This window comes from Corapipo altera, unplaced genomic scaffold (assembly GCF_003945725.1).
Source record: "Corapipo altera isolate COAL_440 unplaced genomic scaffold, ASM394572v1 22, whole genome shotgun sequence".
In the NCBI taxonomy this organism is placed as follows: Eukaryota; Metazoa; Chordata; class Aves; order Passeriformes; family Pipridae; genus Corapipo; species Corapipo altera.
Window position 1 is genome coordinate 3,202,859 of NW_020884886.1, and position 22,276 is coordinate 3,225,134.

At 41.0% G+C, this 22,276-nt stretch overlaps 1 protein-coding gene across 10 annotated transcripts in view; it reads left to right on the forward strand.

The window, feature by feature from the left end:
* PPP2R2C (protein phosphatase 2 regulatory subunit Bgamma) overlaps positions 1 to 17,678 on the forward strand; it is a 191,818-nt gene extending 174,140 nt beyond the window's left edge. For all 10 annotated transcript variants that reach the window (XM_027642806.1, XM_027642807.1, XM_027642810.1 and 7 more), the window contains 3 exons: positions 317 to 486; positions 5,159 to 5,250; positions 14,807 to 17,678. In XM_027642806.1, the coding sequence (XP_027498607.1) occupies positions 317 to 486; positions 5,159 to 5,250; positions 14,807 to 15,098 (554 nt within the window). In that variant the 3' untranslated portion in view covers positions 15,099 to 17,678. The remainder of the gene's footprint in view (positions 1 to 316; positions 487 to 5,158; positions 5,251 to 14,806) is intronic.
* Positions 17,679 to 22,276: the final 4,598 nt, after the last annotated feature.

Genomic DNA, 22,276 nt, shown 5'->3' on the forward strand with positions numbered 1-22,276 from the left:
GAAAGGATGACCATAGATGAACTGCCTTGCTATAGGTATCTGTAGTCAACTGACTGGTGTATTTACATAATTTCCCAAATTGATGCTTTGAGTCCATAGCTATGACATTAATTAATATAGTATTTAAAGCTTACAGTTTGTATTTTTATATAAAGTTAAAAGAATAAATTAAGTGCTGGGCATATAATTAGTTCTATATCGTGTTCCTTGGTAGATTGAATTACGTGTTTCACAAGAAATGCACACTTCAGGTTGTACAACAAAGCATTTTTTCATGTAATTCTAATTTGTCTCTTCCTTCTGTTTCTTTGAACAGTTTACGAAGAACCAGAAGACCCCAGCAACAGATCATTTTTTTCAGAAATTATATCTTCAGTGTCAGATGTCAAATTCAGTCACAGTGGTAGATACATGCTAACAAGAGATTACCTCACTGTCAAGGTTTGGGATCTGAACATGGAAACAAAGCCCGTAGAAACATACCAGGTAGGAATCTCCTATGTCTTAAAATGCAACAATATAAAAGCATCTCACCATTCAAAAACTGAATGTTTTTGTAAACTTTTCATCTGAGAAGCAGCAAGCTAGGGAACTCATCAAGGTGGCCGAAATCCTCACAGTTGTGTCCTTGTAGGTAGAAAAGAGCAATTTCAGCGTTAGTAAGGAACCTGGGGAGTCAAGATAACACTCCCTGTGGGTTGAGCTCTTGAAAGAAATTATTCTTCTAACAAGGGAAATCATCTCTGCACTCTGGCATCTGCTTTCAAATGATACATCTCACTATTAACATTTAAAGTTACTGAGGGAAGATTTTGTGTGTTGCTTAACCCTCTGCTTCTGTGAGGACTGCTTAGAATTTACACCTTTGTCATTTCAGGACTGCTTTTTAAAACTTCATCTCGGTGTTTCTCCCTTGTGCCTAGTTCTAGAAGTGATCAGTGTTAAACTCTGGCATCACCACTGACACAGCAGTTCACAAATGCCAGACAGATACATCTGGTTGCCTGAACTCATTGCGATATCATCCAGACAAAATGCCAGTGGCTTCAGCCAGTGCTAAGTTTGTACTCTGACATCTGTTGTGTTTGGCAATAGAGAGCTGAGCTTACGTGTTTTTACTCTGGCTTGAAGAAAGAAAATATGTCTGTGACACAGAAACTCCTTGTTACAAAAATGCAGTAAGAAAAAACTGTCAAGTTACCTACAGAAGAGTATGCTAAGTAGGAAAAATGTCATTCATCTGGCTCATGTTGCTTACTGAGAGACAGTCCTGTGACAGTCCTAGACCAGTCCGTTGTTTTCTGTGTGTGTATAATGGCAGGTGGGGTACAGTAGTTCACAGTAAATATAATTAAGATTGGTTTTAAAATAACATGTGATGAGAGTTTGGTAGTGTCTCTTGTCAAAACAACCAAAATTTCTCAGTATTTGTTAGGTAGTGTTTAGTAGACAGAGTGGGCCCCGGTGTTTTTCAATGCACCTATTACATTTCAGCAGATACTCTCCAGTGTGTCTCCTATTAGTACTGGAAAGTCTGAGCCTATGTACCTTTAAGGCTACAGAACTGGTTTTGCACTTAAAATGGCAGTACTTGTAATGCTAAATGTGTTAGAAATGTTGATATGCTGTGAAAATGGAGTGGGAGGGTAAGGGCGAGACTGTGTTTTATATAACAGAATCATATCTCAGATTTTGGCAACTTAGGTAAAACCTTATTTTTTACCTATGCTAATTTAGTATGCAGCCTTGTCCCTGGAGAGGAATAGCTGGTCAAGCCAACCTGTTTGTCTTGACACCTGCTTTTATTTCCTCGTGTACGTAGCTGTGAAACAAGCTGGCAACCCTTAAATTAGTCTGACACCCAACAGTAGGGCCAATTAAAAAGTCATATTTCTTCATGCTGAGATAGGAAAAATTAGTATAATGTAAAATTTTCAGTACTGATAATTACAGTCAGAAGCTTATAGAAAAAAAAGACAAGACCTGCAACAACAACCCCCCTATAAATATAACAGTGTTCTTACTGCCTTACTTTAACCTTTGAATTGCCTTTTGTTTTCGAATATTTGTCCAGTGCCTTATAAAGAATATACAGATGTGTTGCTGAGCATTGCAGTGGACTAAAAGAGAATCTGGAATCTGGGGGGCCTTGGGAAGCCAATAACACAGGACTCCAGAGGATTCACATAGTTCAGCTGCTCTGAGCAACCTTTCATGTTTTTTAACTGCAGAGTGTAGAAAGATTCTGTTGTAAGAAAAAGTGGTTTAAATGACTCTCTTAAATAATTTGTCTTACAGGTATCTCTCTCTCACATACCTAAATCTCATATATATATAAACTTGGAAATCTCTCAAATGTTTTTTTGTGGTAGATCACCTGAAGGCAACAAATAAACCTAACATTTTCAGTTATGAACCCACATAATTATGATGACAAATATATCATTAAAAGATTAAAAGGTGCTCATTAAAAGATTGTGTTTCTCATTTCATCCACTGCATGGTAGCCACTTAGATATTACCTAGGTGTGAGACTCAGGAAGAGGGTCACAACAGGAGACTTCACACAGAGCTGTAAGAAAGAGCAAAGTCTTTAACTGTACTGCTTCATTATCAGATTATAATTTTAGTATTAAAAAAACCAACAAACAAAAATGAATGATTCATGCAGGTCCTTTTCCATATCAGTGCTGTGGCTCAAAGAATGCTGTTGCATAGAGCAGCTGTTGCAGTCCTGCTGAACACATCTGCTGAGTGTTCCAACATGATTTTCTCCTGTTCATGTTTCACACAATAGAAAAAGGGGCAGAGTATGGTCACTGGACAGCACTAAGAGAGCCATACAGCGGAGTGGCCAATGCTTGAGTGTTGCAAGGCAGCCCTGCCTAATAGCCTACTCTTCTGATGCTGCCAGGTGAATTAACCCAGCAGAAGCCTCAGCAGCAGCAAGGTGAACACTCATAATGGCTTGATCCACTTTTGGCAGGGTCTGTAGCATAGGGATTCGGAGTAATGTGTCACCAGTGCAATTCCTGATTGTGTCTGTTCAGTCCCAGCAAAATAGCTCCCTGTGCAGATATGTAGTCTGGAGCACAGAATTGCAAGATAATTCCATGAGGGTCTGACCTAAAACATTGCAGTGAAGAAAAGGCGAATGCCTTTGGTAATTAGTTAGGAATTAATTTGGTTTGGATTCAAATACTATTCTTATGTGATAAGACCAATATGTAACAGACAAGGCAAATCTGATTTTACCCTCAGTTGGTAGTGGCAGATGAACATATAAACAGGGTGAAAATTACGTGTTTGTTCCAGTTAGTTTTTCATAGTCACTTCAAGGGTCCAAATGTGTTCAAATGTGGTAACAAAAGGGCCACATAAGGAGCAAGGTGGTTGTCCAAGGCAGTAGTGCGAGTCTGACAGTCTTGACTTGACAGTCAACAAAAAGGAACTGAGACCTTGGGTGGTAGGACATCTGAGAGAGGAATTGCAAAATGCTTTTTGACAGAGCTGATAGAAAGGCACAGCTCCAAGCTGTGGAGTTGGGCACACTTTGCAAAGGGTGTGTACGTGGCAGTGGTCATGACAGATGGCTGCTGGAAGTGGTAACAAGAGAAGGACCTAGAAATGACAGTCAATGAGGCAAATGATCTCCTCCCTTCTGCCTTACCTAGCCTATTTCTTCCAAGTGCTGGGAGCTCAAAAAGATGATAAAGGAATGAACTCTAGTTCTGTAAAGCATTACAGTGCTAACGTAAAAAGGCTTAAGTAAAGAGAAAATTGAAGGATTTAATTACAGGAGGTGCAGGAAACTGCATCGATACTAAAAGTGTTCTGACCTATTGCTCACCATGAAGATAAATGCATTTAATTGTGAAATGCTCTATCTGCATCTGACATTTGGCAATTATTTGCTGTATAAGGTGTTATCTTTTAATGCACAGTTCAGTGTTCATTAATTTATTAATGAAAATTGATCCATAACTAAAATTTATCATCCCTAATAACCTTATGTTACAAATATTCTTTGGCTACTATGTAATTTGGCAATTGAAAATGGGTTAGTTTAAAGAAAATATGAGTGAAAGGTCATTGTTCTTCACCTGGTCTTGATAGAAAATATTTTACCAGAAGAAATGTTTGTGCCCTCAGGACAGGGAAGGATGCTGAGCAACCATGAGCAGGAACAGTTTCACTGAACTTGCAAGAGCCAGTAACCTTAGTACGCCAGAGCTAAATTATGTCCCTGGGTCACTGGGTTGGTGTGTCAACTCCAAGAGAGGCCACCCATGCACCTTTGTTTTACAGTTTCTACAATAGCTAGAAGAAAACATCACGAGTGGAAGTGCATTTGTAAATTTGTCTAGGCAGGGACTTTTGAGCTTATTATTTCCTTGTGGAATGAAACCAGTTATCCAGAAGGAAAACTAATCCAGTTAAGCAAAGGATTGAAACAGTTTGCATGAGATCTCTCTTTATGAGAACCCTTGTTCCTCAGAGCCCAGAGGAGAAAGTTCTTCTGCTGGTTAGTCCCACTTTTCAAGTAAGTGAGAATTTACAATGTTGTTTTTAAGTCTCAGACAAAGAGGAGGTATCCTTGGGCTGAATTAGTGTTCTGATTTGCAACCTGTACAACTGCAACCTTGTGCTGTATTTGGCTTTTGAAATACTTTACACAAATATATGTAATACCATATACTACAGATTCTTTTAATAGAGCCAAGTTCTTTCTGCCACAAGTGAGAGTCCACTTATCTTGGAATATGACCTTTTTGTTACTATTTAAATTAGATTTCCTGCACATTAATTAGCACATCGAGGGTATCAGCTGGTGAAATGTCTCTGGGAATTAGGTTCCACTGAGAAAATCACCCAAGCAGGAAACAAATATGTTGAAGACGGGTGGTGTGCAACCTGCTGAGGGAAGCAGACTTCGTGCCTTCCTGCAACAGTAATTCTGCATCACCTGGGTAATTGGGCTGTGGAAAAGTACAGATAGCTTCTTTAGAGTTTAAACACAGTATCTTCTGCAGCGCTTCCAGTTTGTGCAGCATATTTTAAAAGTGTACTTGGGAGACAAAGCAGAAAGTGGAGGGCTGGTTGTAAAGTTTTGTATTTTCTTTGATTTCAGGAATAACAGTTATTTTCTTTGAAACAGGTCCATGATTACCTTAGAAGCAAGTTATGTTCCCTCTATGAAAATGACTGCATCTTTGACAAGTTTGAATGTGCATGGAATGGATCAGACAGGTAATCCATCTTTCTGTCCATCACTGTCTTCACTTAGCAAAAGAGCTCCCATATGATGGAGAACAAACCAAAAATAGTTACACATGGTTATTTTCCACATCAATATACAGAATCACACACCAGTGTTCAGGTTGATAAAAGATGTTTGGATATTTGTGCAGTTGTGTTCTGACCTCCTTTGACATGATGTATGCCTCAATACCCTTGGCTCATGCCTTAGGGGAAGAAAATCTTCAAATTATGTCCATTTTCACCAAAATCATAAGTAGGCTGCAGAAGTTAAAAAGAATTATGCCAACTCTCACAACCCCACCAACACACTAAGGAAACTTGTGCGATCCTGTATTTGCACATGAGCTGCCTCAGAATTGAGTTCATTTACTGGAAACAGGGAGTGAGGAAAGGCAGTCACAGGCACCCACTAATTCTCTGCAAACTGCTGCCAAATGGCACTTCTGATACTTCCCTCCATCTGAGCAGCCTCTTGCCTTATGCACTGAAGGAGAGATCTGTGGTTTTATCTTAGACATAATATCTTGTTGAATATTTTAATGAGAAATACTGTCACAAGTCAGAAAGTGTGAGTGAGGGTGGAATGGGCTAATGCCATAATATTAACAAATGGTACCAGTAGTTTGTAGAGTAGGAATATTGTGCAGGAATAGCTAGCTGAGAGGACTGGGTTAATAAAAATGGATAAAATCCAAAAGTATAAATGAAAGGTGAGGATTTTAGTTAAAAAAGAACACAAACCTTCATCTTATCAGTTGGAAACAACTCCCAGGGACATTCATATATGCTAGGTGACTGTGGAAGGGATTAGCAGTCTACAAAATTCATGTGAAAGAGAGCACAGGAGCCAGTGCTGAATGACACACAGTGGCTCCTGGTTCAGCAGAGCTAGGAACCAAGAGGCAGAAGTTTGGCACTGGGCCTGGAGCTGCTCCTTCAGCTCACTTAGCCTCTCATTTGGGAAAGAGAAAAACAGTCTGTCTCATTGTATTGAAGCAGGCCTGCCCCCCCAGGACTGGGCAAGGACTGTGAAACAGAGTGTGGGGCAGCTGTGAAAAAAGCAAATATGATCCTTGAATGGGCAAGACTGGGATATCCAGCAGAGAAAGAAGTAGTGGTGACATTATGTTGGGCTCTTATTCAAAGACCTTTGGACTGCATTTACACATTTCTTGTCCCTTGTCTCCAAGGTGGATGAAATAATTGAGCAAATGGACAGCTGCTCCAAAGAGAGGAGAGACCAGGACTTTGGTTTTTATCAGCTTAGCAAAAGAGAAGCCAAGATTATACTTGCTTCTAGTAAGTATATCAGGGAGGTATACATAGGGAGGAAGGAGGATCTAGCTAAGATAAATGAGAATGACAATGACAGAACAGCAAATAGGTTTTGAGTGTCAAGAGGGTAATTATAACCTGGAAATTAGAGATAGTTCATACCTGTCCAAAAAGTGACAGTGTGGAGCTGTCTTCCCATCCTGAGTGGTGGAGATAAGAGAAACCCAATGGTTTTGATGATGGTGCTCAGGAAATTTGTGAAAGCAGTTATATGTGACTTTGGTTAAAATTACAAGTGTCTGAACTGGAAGTACGGAAAAGGTCTCTTCCAGTCCTTTGTTCCACGAACGCAGATAAAGTGTTATGCCATACACTGAACAAGGGACATCTTCTCCATAGACTACTCTCTTTTGCTCAGTTCCTGTACCTACCCAATGGAAGGATTCTGTCTTTGTTAAGAAATGAAACTTTTACTTTGTATCATTTATTATGCAAATGAAAAAATATTATTCCATTATCTCTGTTGTCTGCATGCCAGACTAATGTTTTTTCTGACATTGAGTTCCCCCTGTGATACAAAATGCTGGCCATTTAAAATTATGAAGGTGGACCACACTGAGCAAACTACTTCCAAAATTGCTCTCACTACAACTTCAGCACCAGCTGTTGTGAAAATGGCTTTGGGATGGTCAGGAAGTGGGAATGATTCACAGAAGTTTTAGAGGAAAATCCAGATTTTGAGGCTTTTCTCTGAAACTCCCAAGCCCATGCATGAATGGATGTTTAGCAGAGGGTTTTCTCAGTAGCCTGGTTACTGCATGAATTTAGTCCTACTAGAAATACAAAATTTAAAGCATTTCTTGGAAATACAGATAGTGCTGATCCCCGCCTAAATCTGGCACAGAACAACAGTACAATCAAATCATGTAGATGCTTTGAAACTTTGACAGAGATCCAGGACTTTTCAGGTGTTTTCAAACCATTTTGCTTATCCTTGATGGGAATTCTGAGTGCATTGTATAGGATGGACAGCCACTGGTTCCCAGGCCCAGAGTCTTTCTCCTCTGGTCAAATGAAGTGCTGCCATCCTCATTACTGCAGTAAGACCACTCTCTGGATAGTTGCCTGGTAATAATAGAATTCTTATTCAATATCAGGATTTGAAGTGAGCTTAATATTTTCATTCCTACTTGACAGATCAGAAAGATCAATGCAGAAAGTAATTATTAAGTGGGAACATTAGATTGTGAGGGCTTCATTTATTCTACTGCCCGGACACTGAGGCATTATTAGTCATGCACAATTACCAAATCCGTCACTAAACACAATGTGCTGCCCTTGATTGTAAGAAACTCTTGAGTACAGAAGCTGGCAACATTTGACAAAACATAAGGGTTCTCTTTAATTTAGTTTCTTTTTAAGAGTCAAGTGTATCAGAACTGATGTCCATCTTTTGGTGAACATGCACTCTTCTGAGCTCCTTGTTTCTGTGTATGACAAGTGTTTTATTACCACACGCTACAAGGATAATTTCTTCTTGGTGGATCATCATTTAAATAATATTTAGGTACCAGTACCTCTTAAACAACAGTTCATTTGAATACTAAGGTCACGTAATTTGATCCTTTTGGTGTGTATTTTTTTGAAAAGGACTACTGCTAAAGATAAGCAATATGTAGTAACAGGTGGTACTTTTAAGAGATGCTGCAGTATTTATATTATTAATCCGTCTACATAACAGCAATAACTGCAGTTATTATTCTTTTAAACATGTTCTTTTTATCTTTAAAGCTACAGCAACAACTTAAAGTGACAGGATTGTTCAGTTAAAAATGAAAGTGTGTTTATTATTTCGGTGAAAATACTTTTTATTAATTTTTGTCATTACTAAGGAGTTAATCGAGGCCATGATAGAACCTGATGGTGAGGCCATTCTCAAAAAAAATCAACATACGTGAGCTCTGATTAGAACGTGATTGATGCTCAGTTACTCCAATGAACAGGAACTAATACAACCAGACAGAGCTGATCTCATTTGCTGAAGGGCACATTAATCACTGTGTACTTTGGCTGCAGCGGTGGTCAGGGGAGGGAGCCAAGCAGGGGTCGTGCACTAATTCAACCAGATGAGCAGGTATTATCTGTAGTTGAGTATATTACACTAAAATCATGCTATCTTTGTTGTATATGCCATTACATGATTATGTAGAATATGTGAGCTCTATTTATACAGCAATTTAATTTATGTTTTCCATTCACGTCAAAAGCCAAGTCTTTTAATAACGACCCCCAAGACAGTTTCCTTCCCACTGTCAACAATTTTCAGTTTTACCTTAAAAATTAGCTCCCTTTTGTAGCTGTTTGTGAGGTAAAGAAACCAGTAAAGGCAAAAAAATAGTAATTCTACTTGGTAGTAAGTAAATACCTTAGTTACTATTATATTTTTTTTAAGATTTCAAATGCATGGGTGTATGGGACCCTTCCAGGCAGACTTCTGAATACTGTCATGATAAGTGATATGCTGTAAGCAAATGAGTGAAGTCACATACAACTGTTCAGTCAGTCCTTTCCTACTAAACTGTCATTCATTCCCCTGAATATCCGTCAGCCTTCACTCTAATCAGGCAGAATTGGCAGATCCCATTGGATGAGTTTTTAAAAGTCTATTCCTGTCTGGCAGCACAGTCCATGCTGGAGAGCTAGAAGACATCATTTTGTTCTCAAGGCTCAGGATGTCAAATATTAGCTTGGAAGTACTTGGGGATTCCTTATTCTTATTCCCAGTCTTATGCTAGCCAGCTGTACCAGAGTGCCACAACCCTGAATCTGGTGTCTCGAGTTTTTCCATCTGCATACGCCCCAGGAGCTTTAAATACGTTCCTTCTTTGTGGTGGGGAGTCAGTGGCTTCACAGAGCATAAAGGAAAATTCCCCAATATGTCAACAGGTCCTGATTGCTTAGAACAGTGCTTCTTCCTTTCCCTTTTTTATAATAAATATAATTTTTTATTTCTGTGAAGAATGTTTTTGAAGAGTTTTCCTGGAACCAGTCTGTTTTTCTTGTTAGGTCAGCTTGTTGTGAAACCAGATATGGTGGACCTTGCATGTCAGTCCTAGGAGGTTGCAGATGTGCTGTTCTGCACTGGTACACATGGTAGTGAAATCTTGCAAATTTAGGGGGTAAAAATATAATTGAGAGACAGTTTCAGGTCAAAGAAATGGTCCCTTTTCATGCTGGATGCTTTGAGGGACTCTTTCGCTGCTCTGAGTCTCCTCCTCTCACACCTGCTTGAAGTCCAAGCCTTACTTCTCCTGCCTCAGAGAATGATGTTCTGCTGCCACATCTGCAGTGAGGGGCAGGTTAGCTGGACTCTTTTAGTTTTTCTGTCATCCTTAAGCCTGGTGTGTGCTGGTCATTGAAGCCCTGCCCAGCCTTAGTCCTATCACACCCTCCGTCCATGGTCTCTTGAACAAGAGTGAAGAAGGGGAACTATAACAGGAGCTGAATTTGTCCAGCCAGTAAAAATGTGTGTAGAATAAAAATTTCTGTGCATCTAGAAAGACTAATCTGGAGCCCAAAAGTTGTTATCAAAGAGTCTTTAAAAAAAAAAAAAAGTTAAACAAGAAAACTAACACAAAACAAGTTGAAACAAGTAATGGTTTGGTTTTTAAGCAAGCCTTAATTCCAGCTGATGTCCCCAGAGCTTCAGAACAAACCCTGACAATCCAGCTGAATAGAGCAGTTTTGACAAAGACTGTTGTTTGCAAGGATGGCTGCAACATGGATGACATTTAAGAGGTTGGCTTGAAGTATGGGAATAACAGATCTGAGAAAGACAGAGCTATGCCAATTCTTAGTGACTGGCATGTTTGATGAAATCTCGTTGCCTAAAAAATACTTGTGGAAGATCTCGTTGTAGTGTAGTACAAATTATATACGAATTTTCTTCTCAAATCCTTTGCTCCAGACAATTTTACAGATTAAAAATTGACTTTTAGAAGAAACAATCTTACCTGAATTTTTGCTGGCTACCAGATCAGCACGGCAGAGGGTGAAGAAGCCTGAACTGAATGGGAGCTGTACAGTTAATGTTCTGCTAATTTTGAAACTACCTCTCCAGCCCAAATGGGCTTTAGTTCCTGGGGATTTGCTGAAAGCTCATCAAAGTCTGTGTTGTTATTGCCCAGCTGAAAAGCAGAATGCACACCTGGTTGTACGCAAAGCTCTTTCTTACAGCTCTTGTCAAGAATAAAAATTCCTGCAGAATAGGCTACCAGCAGTGCTTTTTTCCCTTCATCCCATGGTAAGCTGGTAGATGATCAGCCTAGACCTGTGATCTCCCAGCATCCTGACATCTGTGGTGTCACAACCTGCACTACCAAATTCTTGCTGGATTCAGGGGCACAAGAACCAGTCATTTGTATGAGAGAGGAGACACACCCACCAGCTATTTCTCCAGCCTTTAGCCCAAAGAAGGCGAGGATGCAAGTCCAAAAACCTTGAGAGCCGAGCAAGTTGTGTGTGAGACTGGAGGTAGCAGAAGATCACCATGAAAGAGTGAGCAGTGAGACTTCCAGAAGTAAAACAGAGATGTGAGAGGGCAGAAAAGGAAGAGAGAAGCAGATAAGGCTTTTTTTTTAATTGTAGAGGAGGATAGTTGGAAATGGAAGAAGGAGAGGGAAGAAGGAAGAGAAGGGGAAAGAGAAACCTGTCTGGAAAGTGTGGTAAAGGCCAGATTCATCATTGGAGATGAAGAAAGAGAGAAAGAGAACAGAATGGTTACTAGGGAGGGGGTGAGAAGAAAAGTCAATTAATAATAGTAGGACTGGTCTGCACTGGTGTTTTCCCTTTCCCCTTTCACCTTCTGTGAAAAAAAAGTAAATAACATGGAAGACTTTGGGCCATAGTGACCCTGCGTGAGAGGTGCTGAAGTTTGGCAGTGAGATACGTCAGATTGCATCATTAATAAGCAAGAATACCCAGTGTCAGTGCAGGCTGCAGGAATCCAGTAGCATTTTGTGTTGTCACTCCAACCACACATACATGAAAAATTACCAGAAACCCTCAGACCTTGCTTGGAGCAGCACAAGCAGAGGGAGCGCAGAATACTCCAGAGGCTCTGCAGAGCAGCACAGTGTAGAGAGGAAGACGTGTTCCCCTCATGGAGCAACACAGGAGTGTTAGTGAGAGGCAGTGTGGATGCATTCAAGGCTCTGCAGGTATGGGGTAAAATTAAAAGTAGTTAGGCAGAGCTTTTCAGGGCTGCTCCCTTACACACCTGTGAAGTGATGTGGGGTTTTTTGAGCAAGGGGCTTGCTTTGGTTTCTTGGACCAGCCTCTCTTGCAAGGGTTTTGTGCAAACCTTTGTCATTAAACTGCTGTGCAGAGCAGAGTCTGGAAATACAGAACAGATTCTTCCTATATTGAGCTACAATTTATATTCTAATATTTATAAAAAAAATCTCCATGCCGCATTATTGTGCATTGTATTTTCTTGAACAAGAATAAATTGCAGGCTTACATCTAGTTCTCACTGTCTTTTATTGTTATTTTAAGCAGCAGGTAAGGTTATAATCCATCTGTGTTTGTGACCTTGAACAAGAATGGGCACTTTCTCATTTACATAATGCTGTTTTTTACTGAGCCATTAAACTGCAGAAAAACAGGGCCAGCATGAAAAGTAGTCATCTACATATGTTAAAAAAATAACTGCAGTAAATCCAACTGAAAAAAGCAGCTTTTTTAAAACATGCGAGAGTTCAAGAAATTAAAAAGCAAATGGACTGTAAAAGCAGTTTTACTGCAAGTAAAACCTCCTAAAAATAAGCCCCTTAACAAACATCTCTCTCTGCATTTGGTGCGCTGGTACTCTGCCAGCATGAAAACTGTTTCCCTGACAGTTCCTGCATTCATCAGGAGGGGTGCTCCTCATCCCCCTGGGAGCCACAGCTCTGCAGCCTATGGCACAAGGGTGCCCCAGCACTATGAACCTGTTTCAAAATTTTACCTAGGGGAAAATATACAGTTGGGCTGTTTGCATCACAAATGGTGTTATGTGAGTGCTGAGATATGAAATAACCATTACAGTGGGAGCTGTAATGACAAGACACGGTGATTTGGAAGGAGTGAAACATTTGATTTACTGCTGTTGATTCAATTTCTGAAATAGGCACTAATCTTGATCAATAGGCTTTCTGCAGCTTCTGGGATACATTTTATCAATCTGTCACGCTGACTCTTGTTTTTTAGCCTGTGAGGTTGTTAACTTGTGCCCTGCTAAGCAGCATTGTGCCGGGCCATTGCGGGTGGGGAAGGTAAGGGAAACCTTTCTGCAGGCAACCCTGGGGTGGGTAGTGCTCTGGGAGAGTACTGAGGAACTCCCTGCCAGGGCTGAATGCTGCTCTGTATGGACAAGTGTCTCTGCATCCCCAGTCTCAGCAGCAGAGCAGCTGACACTGTGCTGCCTGCAGACCTCAGGAGAACAGCCCCTCTCCACAGGACCAAGGCCGTAGGTGAGCTGTTGTTGAGGGCAGCATGTGCTGGGTCTCTGTGCTACCCCATCTAATTTGCAGCAGTTTCCTTTGGCACTTCAGCAGCTGCACAAAGCTTAGTGTGGTATCAGCTGTCATCAAACTCCAGTGTGCCATCACCAAATGTGGAAGCAGGCTGGAGCTGGCAGCTCTGCTAGTGATTCGCAGCATCCACACCCAGCTCACCTGCTCTTGTTACCCTACAGTGCTCTGAGCTGCTGTCAGTCACCAGCTGCAGTGCAGGAGCAGTGAGATGCACAGCTCACATTTGTGACTTTCCCTGTGTATTACTCATTTGTATTACAGTCACTCCTAATGGCCCCAAATGAGATCAAGGCAGCACTGGCTCGAGGCTGTGCTCACAGAGTAAGACAGCTCCTGAATCCAGGAGTGTATAATCTAATCAGCCAATGAATGTCTGTGTGGTGGAGAGTGTGGTTTATGCCTTTAAATTCTCCCATATTCTCCTATGTGCCATGGTTCCCTGGCTAGTCTGCTGCTCCATACAGATTCCTTCCAACAGCAGAGTGCTAAAGCAGCTGTCATTTGAGATGGAGGTTAGTTTATTAAAGCAAAGCATGTGAAATATGTTCTGTTGGACTCAACTAGAAAGGCAAATAATTCCTGATTACCTGAGTCTTAAAACTGTACAGCTTTTCCTGTGGAGACCTGACCATTTGGGGTGGATTTCCTCTTTCAGAAAGGAAATTCAGAAGAAAAACATCGTATTTGGGGCTGAGACAGAAGAGTAGAGCACGGCCCTGGCTTCTCATATGGAAAAAGTTCACAGGGGATGAGCTTTCGAACAAGGCTCTGAAACCCATGATTATGCTAATCCAATAACCTGAGGGCTGTGGATGAAATCCTGAATTCATTAAAATTAGTGACAAAATATCCTCCCCTAGGGACTAGGGGAATGAAGCAACTGGCAATCCATTATTTCAAACTACAAGCTGATTAATGGGGTAATTTTTATACAGATCGAGGTATGTTTTCTGTCTCTTTTTCCCAGACCCAGAAATATATCCTGACTTGATGTTTCATTCAAACTTCCTACAAGAGATGACAGAATCCTGTTTATTAATGTATTTATTTCTATGAAGCATTGTAGATACAAATTTTAATGGTGTCTGGACTTACAAGGTCTGTGGCTTCAGAAAGGAAAAGGGTTTATTCTGGAAAGAATTTGGTATGATTTTTCAGAACACCTTTCTTCAAAATATTTGTTAAAGTATAGAATTATGTACTAAATCTTACTGTTGTATGAAAAGGTTTGAAACACTTGGAAAAATTTTTTAGACTGTTTCTGAAATTACAGTAAAAAGCTGTCATTGAAGGTATAGCTCTGGAGAAAGAAAAAAGCCTGAAGTATATGATCCTTAAGTGCTCATAAAAAGCTAGAGGGTAATTAAAAATAGCATAAATAAAAGCATATTGCTTTTATTATCTTGTGAAGTCAGTCTCTTGATGTCAGGGTCCTTACATTTGTGCATGCTTCAGGATGCATGTTTTGGGGTAACTGTAACTGTAACAAATTGAAAGGGGAAGACATTGGTAGAAGAAAACCATTTTGGGACATACTGAGGAACCTCCCTTTTTTATTATTCTTTCCCATCTGAAACCAGAAGACAACTTAGCTTAAGGCTAAACTCAGCTATCCTGATCCAGTCACATTAGCAGGCTTCCCACCAGCTGCTGTTAACTGTCTTTGTTTTCGCTCTCTTTCTTTCTCTCTCCAGTGTGATAATGACAGGTGCATATAACAACTTTTTTCGAATGTTTGACCGAAATACAAAGCGGGATGTTACCTTGGAGGCTTCCCGAGAGAGCAGCAAACCACGAGCTATTCTTAAGCCCCGGAGAGTCTGCGTTGGAGGCAAACGGAGGAAAGATGACATCAGTGTTGATAGTTTGGACTTTACTAAGAAGATCTTGCACACAGCATGGCACCCAACTGAGAACATCATTGCTATAGCAGCGACAAACAATCTGTACATATTTCAGGATAAAGTGAACTCAGAAATGCACTAGATTTATCAATATCCCTCTATATTTACAAACCAGCCTTTTGAGAGTTGTAGAAGGATGTGATCTTCACAAAAATTGTGGCTTCTGTGGTGGGATTTGTAGGTTGCATCCTTTCATCCCTCAGCCTGTATCATTATTGGTGGCAAGCCAACTATTTTCCATCACTGCAACAGTATGAGTAAAAGGCACGGCTGCAAATCCAGTACTATGGTCTGTATCGATCCCTCTAAACAAACTGGGATATTTATTCACTTTGGGAACGTTCCTGAGGAGAGCTGAGGCTCCTCAACTCCTGTCCATCCTTTCAAGGGTCTCAGTGGTTTGCAGGACTGTGCTGTTCTGGTGCCCTGCCTGCTTTTGCAGCCACAGCATTTACCACATTGTTAGAGCTTTTTGCCTCGATGTCTTGATTGTTTTTTTTTTTTTCCAGTACTGTTTTCCTGTCTGTCAACTAAGCTGAGCCTGTTTGAGAGAATGAATAGCCACATCCCTTTAGAGCATGTGGCACATTGGAGGGGCCTCATGACAGTTATAGCTGGAAGCAGAATCCCTGCTGGTGAAAAGCTGCCCCATCTCACCCATCCCATTCCCTTCTTTACAATGCCCTCTTATTTATTTATTTATTTATCACAATACTTTGTACTTCACCTTCCCAAGTGAGTAAGTTACAGACTGGTATAGTTACTCAGCCAGCTTATGTTAGGAAGTTTATTCTCCATAGATCTCTTTACTCTGTTTAAAACAGTAAGTAGTGTCTTCATTGTGTGGAGGACTGTTAAACAACTTGGCATTGCCACTCCAGAGGGACCGTTAACTCCAGACAGAGCCTGGCAGTTAACACACAAACCCATCCTACCATTTGGGGGTTGGAGTTCTGGAAACCTTGGCTAGAAGTGCTGTGAAGGCAACAACCACCTTGAGTGGGAACAAAGTTACATCACTGTAACTGGGTGAAGTCCCTCATTTGTTGATTGCAGAATGGTTATGTTAATCCTGGCCTTCGGGGGTTACAGGCAGTGCCTGGTATCTGTTAACTGTGAAAAGAATGATACTGTGAGAGGCAGCACTGCTTGGTGAATTTTAATGCTTTTAAATGAGTTGGGAGACAAAATAATTCCTGGAGAAACATGAAAAATCAAAAAATCCAAACCAAACAAAACCTTCTCCCACATAAATACTGGTAGATCTGTCTCAGTTATAAAATGATTAGTGGTGTAAGTGGAAAGGGAAAGTACACACAATGTAGTGCATGCATGAATGATACAGGGATGGTGCAGTGGGCTGGAAGCCCTTCTAATACAGGAAAAGAAAGTTCTGCTGCACCCCCAATAGCTCTGGCAGAAAATTCAGGATCCCAAAGGATTTCTACTCAAACCGGGAATAAAAGAGCACAACTCACATGGCCTGTTAATCTGCCCATATTAAAACTCCTCAGAAAAAAAAAAAATCTTTAAGCCATTATGCACTGACTTCTTGGTAAGTGGAGAATGTACTGATGAAGGGATCTGCATGCTTTTATATTTCAGTTTGGGGGGAAGGGTGGGTGAAAATCCGCTTACAAGAAATAAAAAACCAAACTCTACAGCTTTTATATGACATCTCAACACAACACCTGAAATCTGTCTGTTTGAAGTTTTCTACATCAATGCTGTATATTTTGTGTGTAGAAGCACAAACGCATGTGCACCAGTTTCCACCCACACTAAACACATATGGTATGAAATGTGTAGGGTAATTCTGAAGGGAACAAAGAATGTTTGTTTATAAAATACTGTGTGCTGTAGTGGGCATGGACAGTATATGTACATACTTATTCTAATGAAATTTAACAAAATTGCCTTTTCCTTTTTTTTTTCTCCTTGTAAAAAGGTTTAAGAATGTGGTAAATTGTATAGAAAACTTGTTAATGCCAAACTACTGCTTCAAGGGTGTCATACAATTTATTTGACTTTTGGCCCCCTCCATTAACCTTTGCAACTCAAAAAGAAAAAAAATTGCTGTCAGCTCATATTGGCATTTACAGCTAGAGATACTGTAAAACATATATTTAGCTTTTAACAGTCTGAAGTAAGAGTCTATAGATAACTTATTATAAAGCAGATCTTAATGCAACGATTTTTTGTTTTTAATTTGAAGTACCTTACTCTGTTACAGCTTTGGGTACCAAAAAGAACATGTTAAAATTAAATAAAGAAATATATCTTTGGAGCTTTATAAAACTAATTAAATACCCAACCAAAATACCATTAAGTGATTATAGAGGAAATAAATAGAAACCTTTCAAAGACCAGTATCCCGTTCCTGTCTTTGACATCACTGGTACAGATCGGTTTCCTGGTTTCTTGAATGTATGGAGAGTTAACATCGTCATTGTGAACGTTTCCAACTTTCTTTCTCTTTAGTTTGAGCTTTCAGTGGCGTAGAGTAAGTGATGGTAAAGTTGGTAAATCTGATTGTTTTGAAAGCTGTTGTTCATGGCTGCATTTTTTGTGTTGCACAAATTAGCTAATTGTTGTTGAATAAAAATATAAATATGTTAATACCAGCTTTTTCAATAAAACTACAACCAAAAAAAGGCATAAATAGATGATTTCAAGGCACAGCTTATTTTTAAGCTAGGCAAGAAAGAGTTGTTTAGATCCTTTTATGAAGGAGGAAGAGTTAGGGATTGGGACTTAGAGGACAAGCTACTATGGGAACCTCAAGTGTTGTGGCAGGTAGAGAAGTAAACACAGTGCCAGAGTTGGATCAGGGGTGTAGCATGATGGAGAGTGTGCACAGCTGGAGATACACTCTGGGCTCAGTCTTTGGGCCAGCTGCTTCTTCTGCTCATAGCCCAAGCTAGACTTTAGGAGACTTGAGTCTCAGTCTCCTACAGATGGAATAAGACACGTGTGCAATGTGGATTGACACACAAAATCACAAGGTGTCATCACTGGCCAGGTTGGAGACCTTCCAGCACAGTGGATCGTGGGGGCAGGTCTGGGGTGTGTCAAGGCCTGACCTCCCAGATGAGACAGATACTGGCCCAGTGACAAACCGGACTGCTACCAGCAGAGCAGCATCCCGCTTTCCCCCCCCCACTCTTTGCACAGGGTAAAATAAAATAATAAAATAAATCCTGGCTTGGCACACACACCTAAAGCTAGGAAAGCATTCCCTTCCCGGCCCAAGCTGATGCCTGAGCCTCCCTGGTGGTCATGATGCTTGCCCCAGGTCTGGGGCGGCTCTCTGAACTCTCAGTTCAAGGCAGCTGACCCTGCCTGCCTGTCCTGCACGGTGCTCTGGGAGTGTAAACCCGCTCACCATCAGTACACGAGTTAGACACTGAGAGGCTGAGGCCGTTTTCTGGATGCAGACCAGAATAAATTTGCCTCAGCTGTTACATGAGGCAAGTGTGTGGCTTTACACAGCTCTCCCAGAGCTTAGATGCTAATTTTTTTGCCCTTTTTTGGGAAGACACAGTCAATCCCACTCATTTAGATGGACAAATACGACTAGGCACTGAAGAGAGAAATCTGAGATGAAAATCAACACATCAAGCAATACACTATTTACCTTTCCAGGTTCCCTTTTCATCCCCAAATACCCAGTAGGAGCAGAAGCCAGATGGCTGACTCTCATGCTTTTGAAATTTTCACATGCATACTTAGTAGCTGCATACAGCAGTTTAACCCTTTGTGGTCTGGGGGGAGATACTGGCACGAGCCACCTGCTCTGGTTTGCAGCCAGCACGTCATCTTGCTTTCAGGCAGAGTTAAGTCCTTTGGAGCCTTCAGTTGGAGCCTTTGGTTGACCCTGATGAGAGAGCAAGTATAAGGATTGTTTGCCCTTATATCCAATTTTTAGTAACCTTATTATCATCAATTTTCTCCCACTCCCAATAGGAACTCTTTTCCATTTGCAGTCTTCTCAACAAATTGTATTACATCTGAAATTAGAGCATGAATTTGCTTACCTTGCTCATGTAGCAGAACCAGGATTACTGGAGTGGACCTAATTTTGTAGGGACAGTGTTTCTTAGGCTTTGTGAAGCCATGGAACAGTCTGGATATTCTGTAGAGGCCAGTTCACCCTGCATTCTGGAAAGGTTTGCTCTCAGAGATCACCATGAAAAAAGCATTTCTTAGAAATGAAACTTTCTTTTCCTTCTCACTGTCTTTGGATGAGGATCAAACTTTTACTCATGTAAAAGTGAGCACAACTCTTTAGGCAGTTGTAGATCCTGAATCTGGCCCATGATACCAAGCATTTCACGTGGACTGAGTAAACTTTTAGCTCAGTTCCCTCAGCTAGATAAGCTGCCATGAATATGGATTGGCCAGGCGAGGTTCACTTATTACTTGTCTTGCCATTTGCCAAGTGGAGACCCTCAATGAGCAGGACAAGATCCTTAAGCCAACAATTCCATTAAGCAATTATTTTAATTATCACAGTGAAGCTATACATTCTTTTTATGACATGGCTGCTAAAATGAATAAACACTACAATAGTGACTCTATCAAAGTATGCAGGGTGGTTTTCTGGACAGCCACTTCTTGGTTTAAAACTAGTGCTAGTCATACGTGTGTGTCTCATGCAAAAGCCTGATCCAAGATGTTTCAACAGGTTCTCAAGCAGATTAAATATAGGGCCAAATTCTTCAGCTGGCACTAGGTTACGCGAATATGGCAATGTACCTGTGCTCTAGGGAGAGGAGCACTTAGCTCAGAGAACTCCAGAAACCCCATGACTTTCTGTGGCTTCATCATCATTTATTGAATAGGAGGAACAGAATAACTCTGGGGGAAAAAAACTCACTACGAATTATAAAAAGTAAGTAATTGAAATTGGAATTAAGGTGTCAGATTGGGAGAAAAGGAGTTTGATATTCCTTCGTTCTTTACCTGTAACATAAATGCTACCAAAGCAAGACACCAGAGTGAGACCCAACTGTCGATAACTTGTGCCAGCACCTCAACCTTAGCAGATTCTTGCTTTCATTTCTCCTTGGCGAGGCTTGAACACCCCCAACAGTTCCTGCCAGGTGCTCTAGACCAGGCTCCTTCTCACTTTAGTGGGAAGATGCAGAAAGAAGCAGAGGTTTCCCTCAGATAGGAGAGATATTGGCATTGCAGTCTGTTTGCAATACAGAAAACAATGATAACAGTAAATTTATGCACATCTTTGACTGTCTTGTGGAAGAGGTGGGGAGGAGAACATTGCTCGTTTGATTATCATCCTCTAACATCTCTGCTAACACCTCTCTGAGATGAACAGCTGCACTCTGTTTCTCACAGCTATTGATCTGCAAACCCAGATAGATGTTGCTGCATCAATTGCACTCTGTCAACATGTTCAAAATATTCTCTTCAACCTTTGCAGGTAAAGACTTATTTTAGAGTGAAATGAGAGATAAGCTGTGCTATTTTATACCACCTTCCTCCACACATTTTGTAAGGCTTCCTTTTAAAATATTTGGCTATTTTGAGCTGCTATTGTAATAGTGATAATGAATGTTGAAGAATCTAGTGCTACTTTTAAATCTGTATCTCCTAATCACTTTGTAGAGCTGCAGGAAATCTCTTCCTTGCACAGCTTAAACCCAAGGTGCTGTCAAACCTGTCCCAAAACTAGATTCTCCTGAGATCCAATCTTCATTACAAAAGAGCAGAGATGATTCTTTCTTGGGAAGGACAATTGAAGCCTGAAGCTATCCAAGGCAGGGGACAGAAAGATTTCCCTTGCTTCCTCTACAGAGTCTTATTCCACACCCCACCCCTAGCCTGTTGTGCTACCTGTTCTTCCTGTGTTACCTTTCCTTCCACCACATCCTATCAATTTCCATGTTTTCCCTTCAGGCTCTTCCTGGGGCCACACCTAGTGTCCAGAATCCGGTAAAACCCCCAGTGACTCCCACCACTGGGCCAAGCACAGCCACCTCAGCTGGCCACAGGAGCAGTTTCTCATCGGCACAAGGGTAAGGGCCCTGTCACCTCCCTCTCTCCTGAGCTGTCAGAGAGGAAAGCTCTATTTGCCAATATACTATATTTCAAGTGGAAGATCCACAGAATTGGAGAGATTGTTTCTTAGCAACCACCAATGCATTAAGAAAGCAGTTTAACTGTTTAACCCTTCAATTATAAAATCCAGTACAAAGAGGTAACTGTCATGTACGGGACACAAAGCCCTTCCCGTGATTCCAAGGACGTGGCTGCCTTATGCACATCCACCTGCCAAAGGCACCCAGAGTTAACCTTCTCCCTTTCCAGCATATACAAGAGGGTGCTGTCATGGCCCACGCACATATCATTTGCTTTCTTGCAGGAAGTGAAGTGGAGAAAAGACATCTTTTTGCAGAGAAACCCTGAGGGTTTGTATATTGGTCTCATCCCCATGGGACCAAAACAAGATCTTCAGGAGTTTCCTAGGGAAATAAAGAAGTTCCACAGTGAAAACTCGAGTGAAATAGGCACTGTGATCACAAGGTAGGGCTGTGATCACTTGACATGAGGTGGCATGGTGTATCTATTCCCTGATTTGTACAGCTCAGTATTCCCATCTTTTTCCTTCCAGCATAGCACCTTAATTATCAGTCTTCAGATACACCTTTCCCTTAGTTCTCTTCTTCCAAAGATTTGTGCAAGGTGCTGAACCTCTCTCTGCTTTATGTGGACACTACACACAACAGATGTTGGGAGGTTTTCTTACCATGACTGCAGCAAACCTGAATTTCATCCTTGACCTGACAAAGTTACAACAAAAACAATAGGGCTTCTATAAAAGTTAGTTTAGAGAAATCACCATTTTCTGTCTCAAAAACTTTGTGTCTTATCAGTATTTAGTGCACACTGTGTTACATTCTACATTGTTCTCAATGACCTGATCCAAGTTGTGTGATAGCACCTGGCAACAGCAGGACAAACCTCATTGTACTGCAAATGGAGCTACAAGGGCTGTTGTTAATCCCTCCAAAGGGAGCTGCCTGAGAGGAACACACAGTAGAAGCAGTGCAGTCCTTCATCCACAGATTGGAAGTTTTCTGCACAGGAAGGTAGGACTTAACCCATAACCACAATCCATAACCAGCCTCTGAAGGGAGAAGGAGCACATCTGGGACTGCAAAGGCAGGTGTTTGTACAACCCACAAATTTAATGGGACAGGAAAGCTGGCAGCCCTTGTCTTTCTCGCTTTTGCTTCA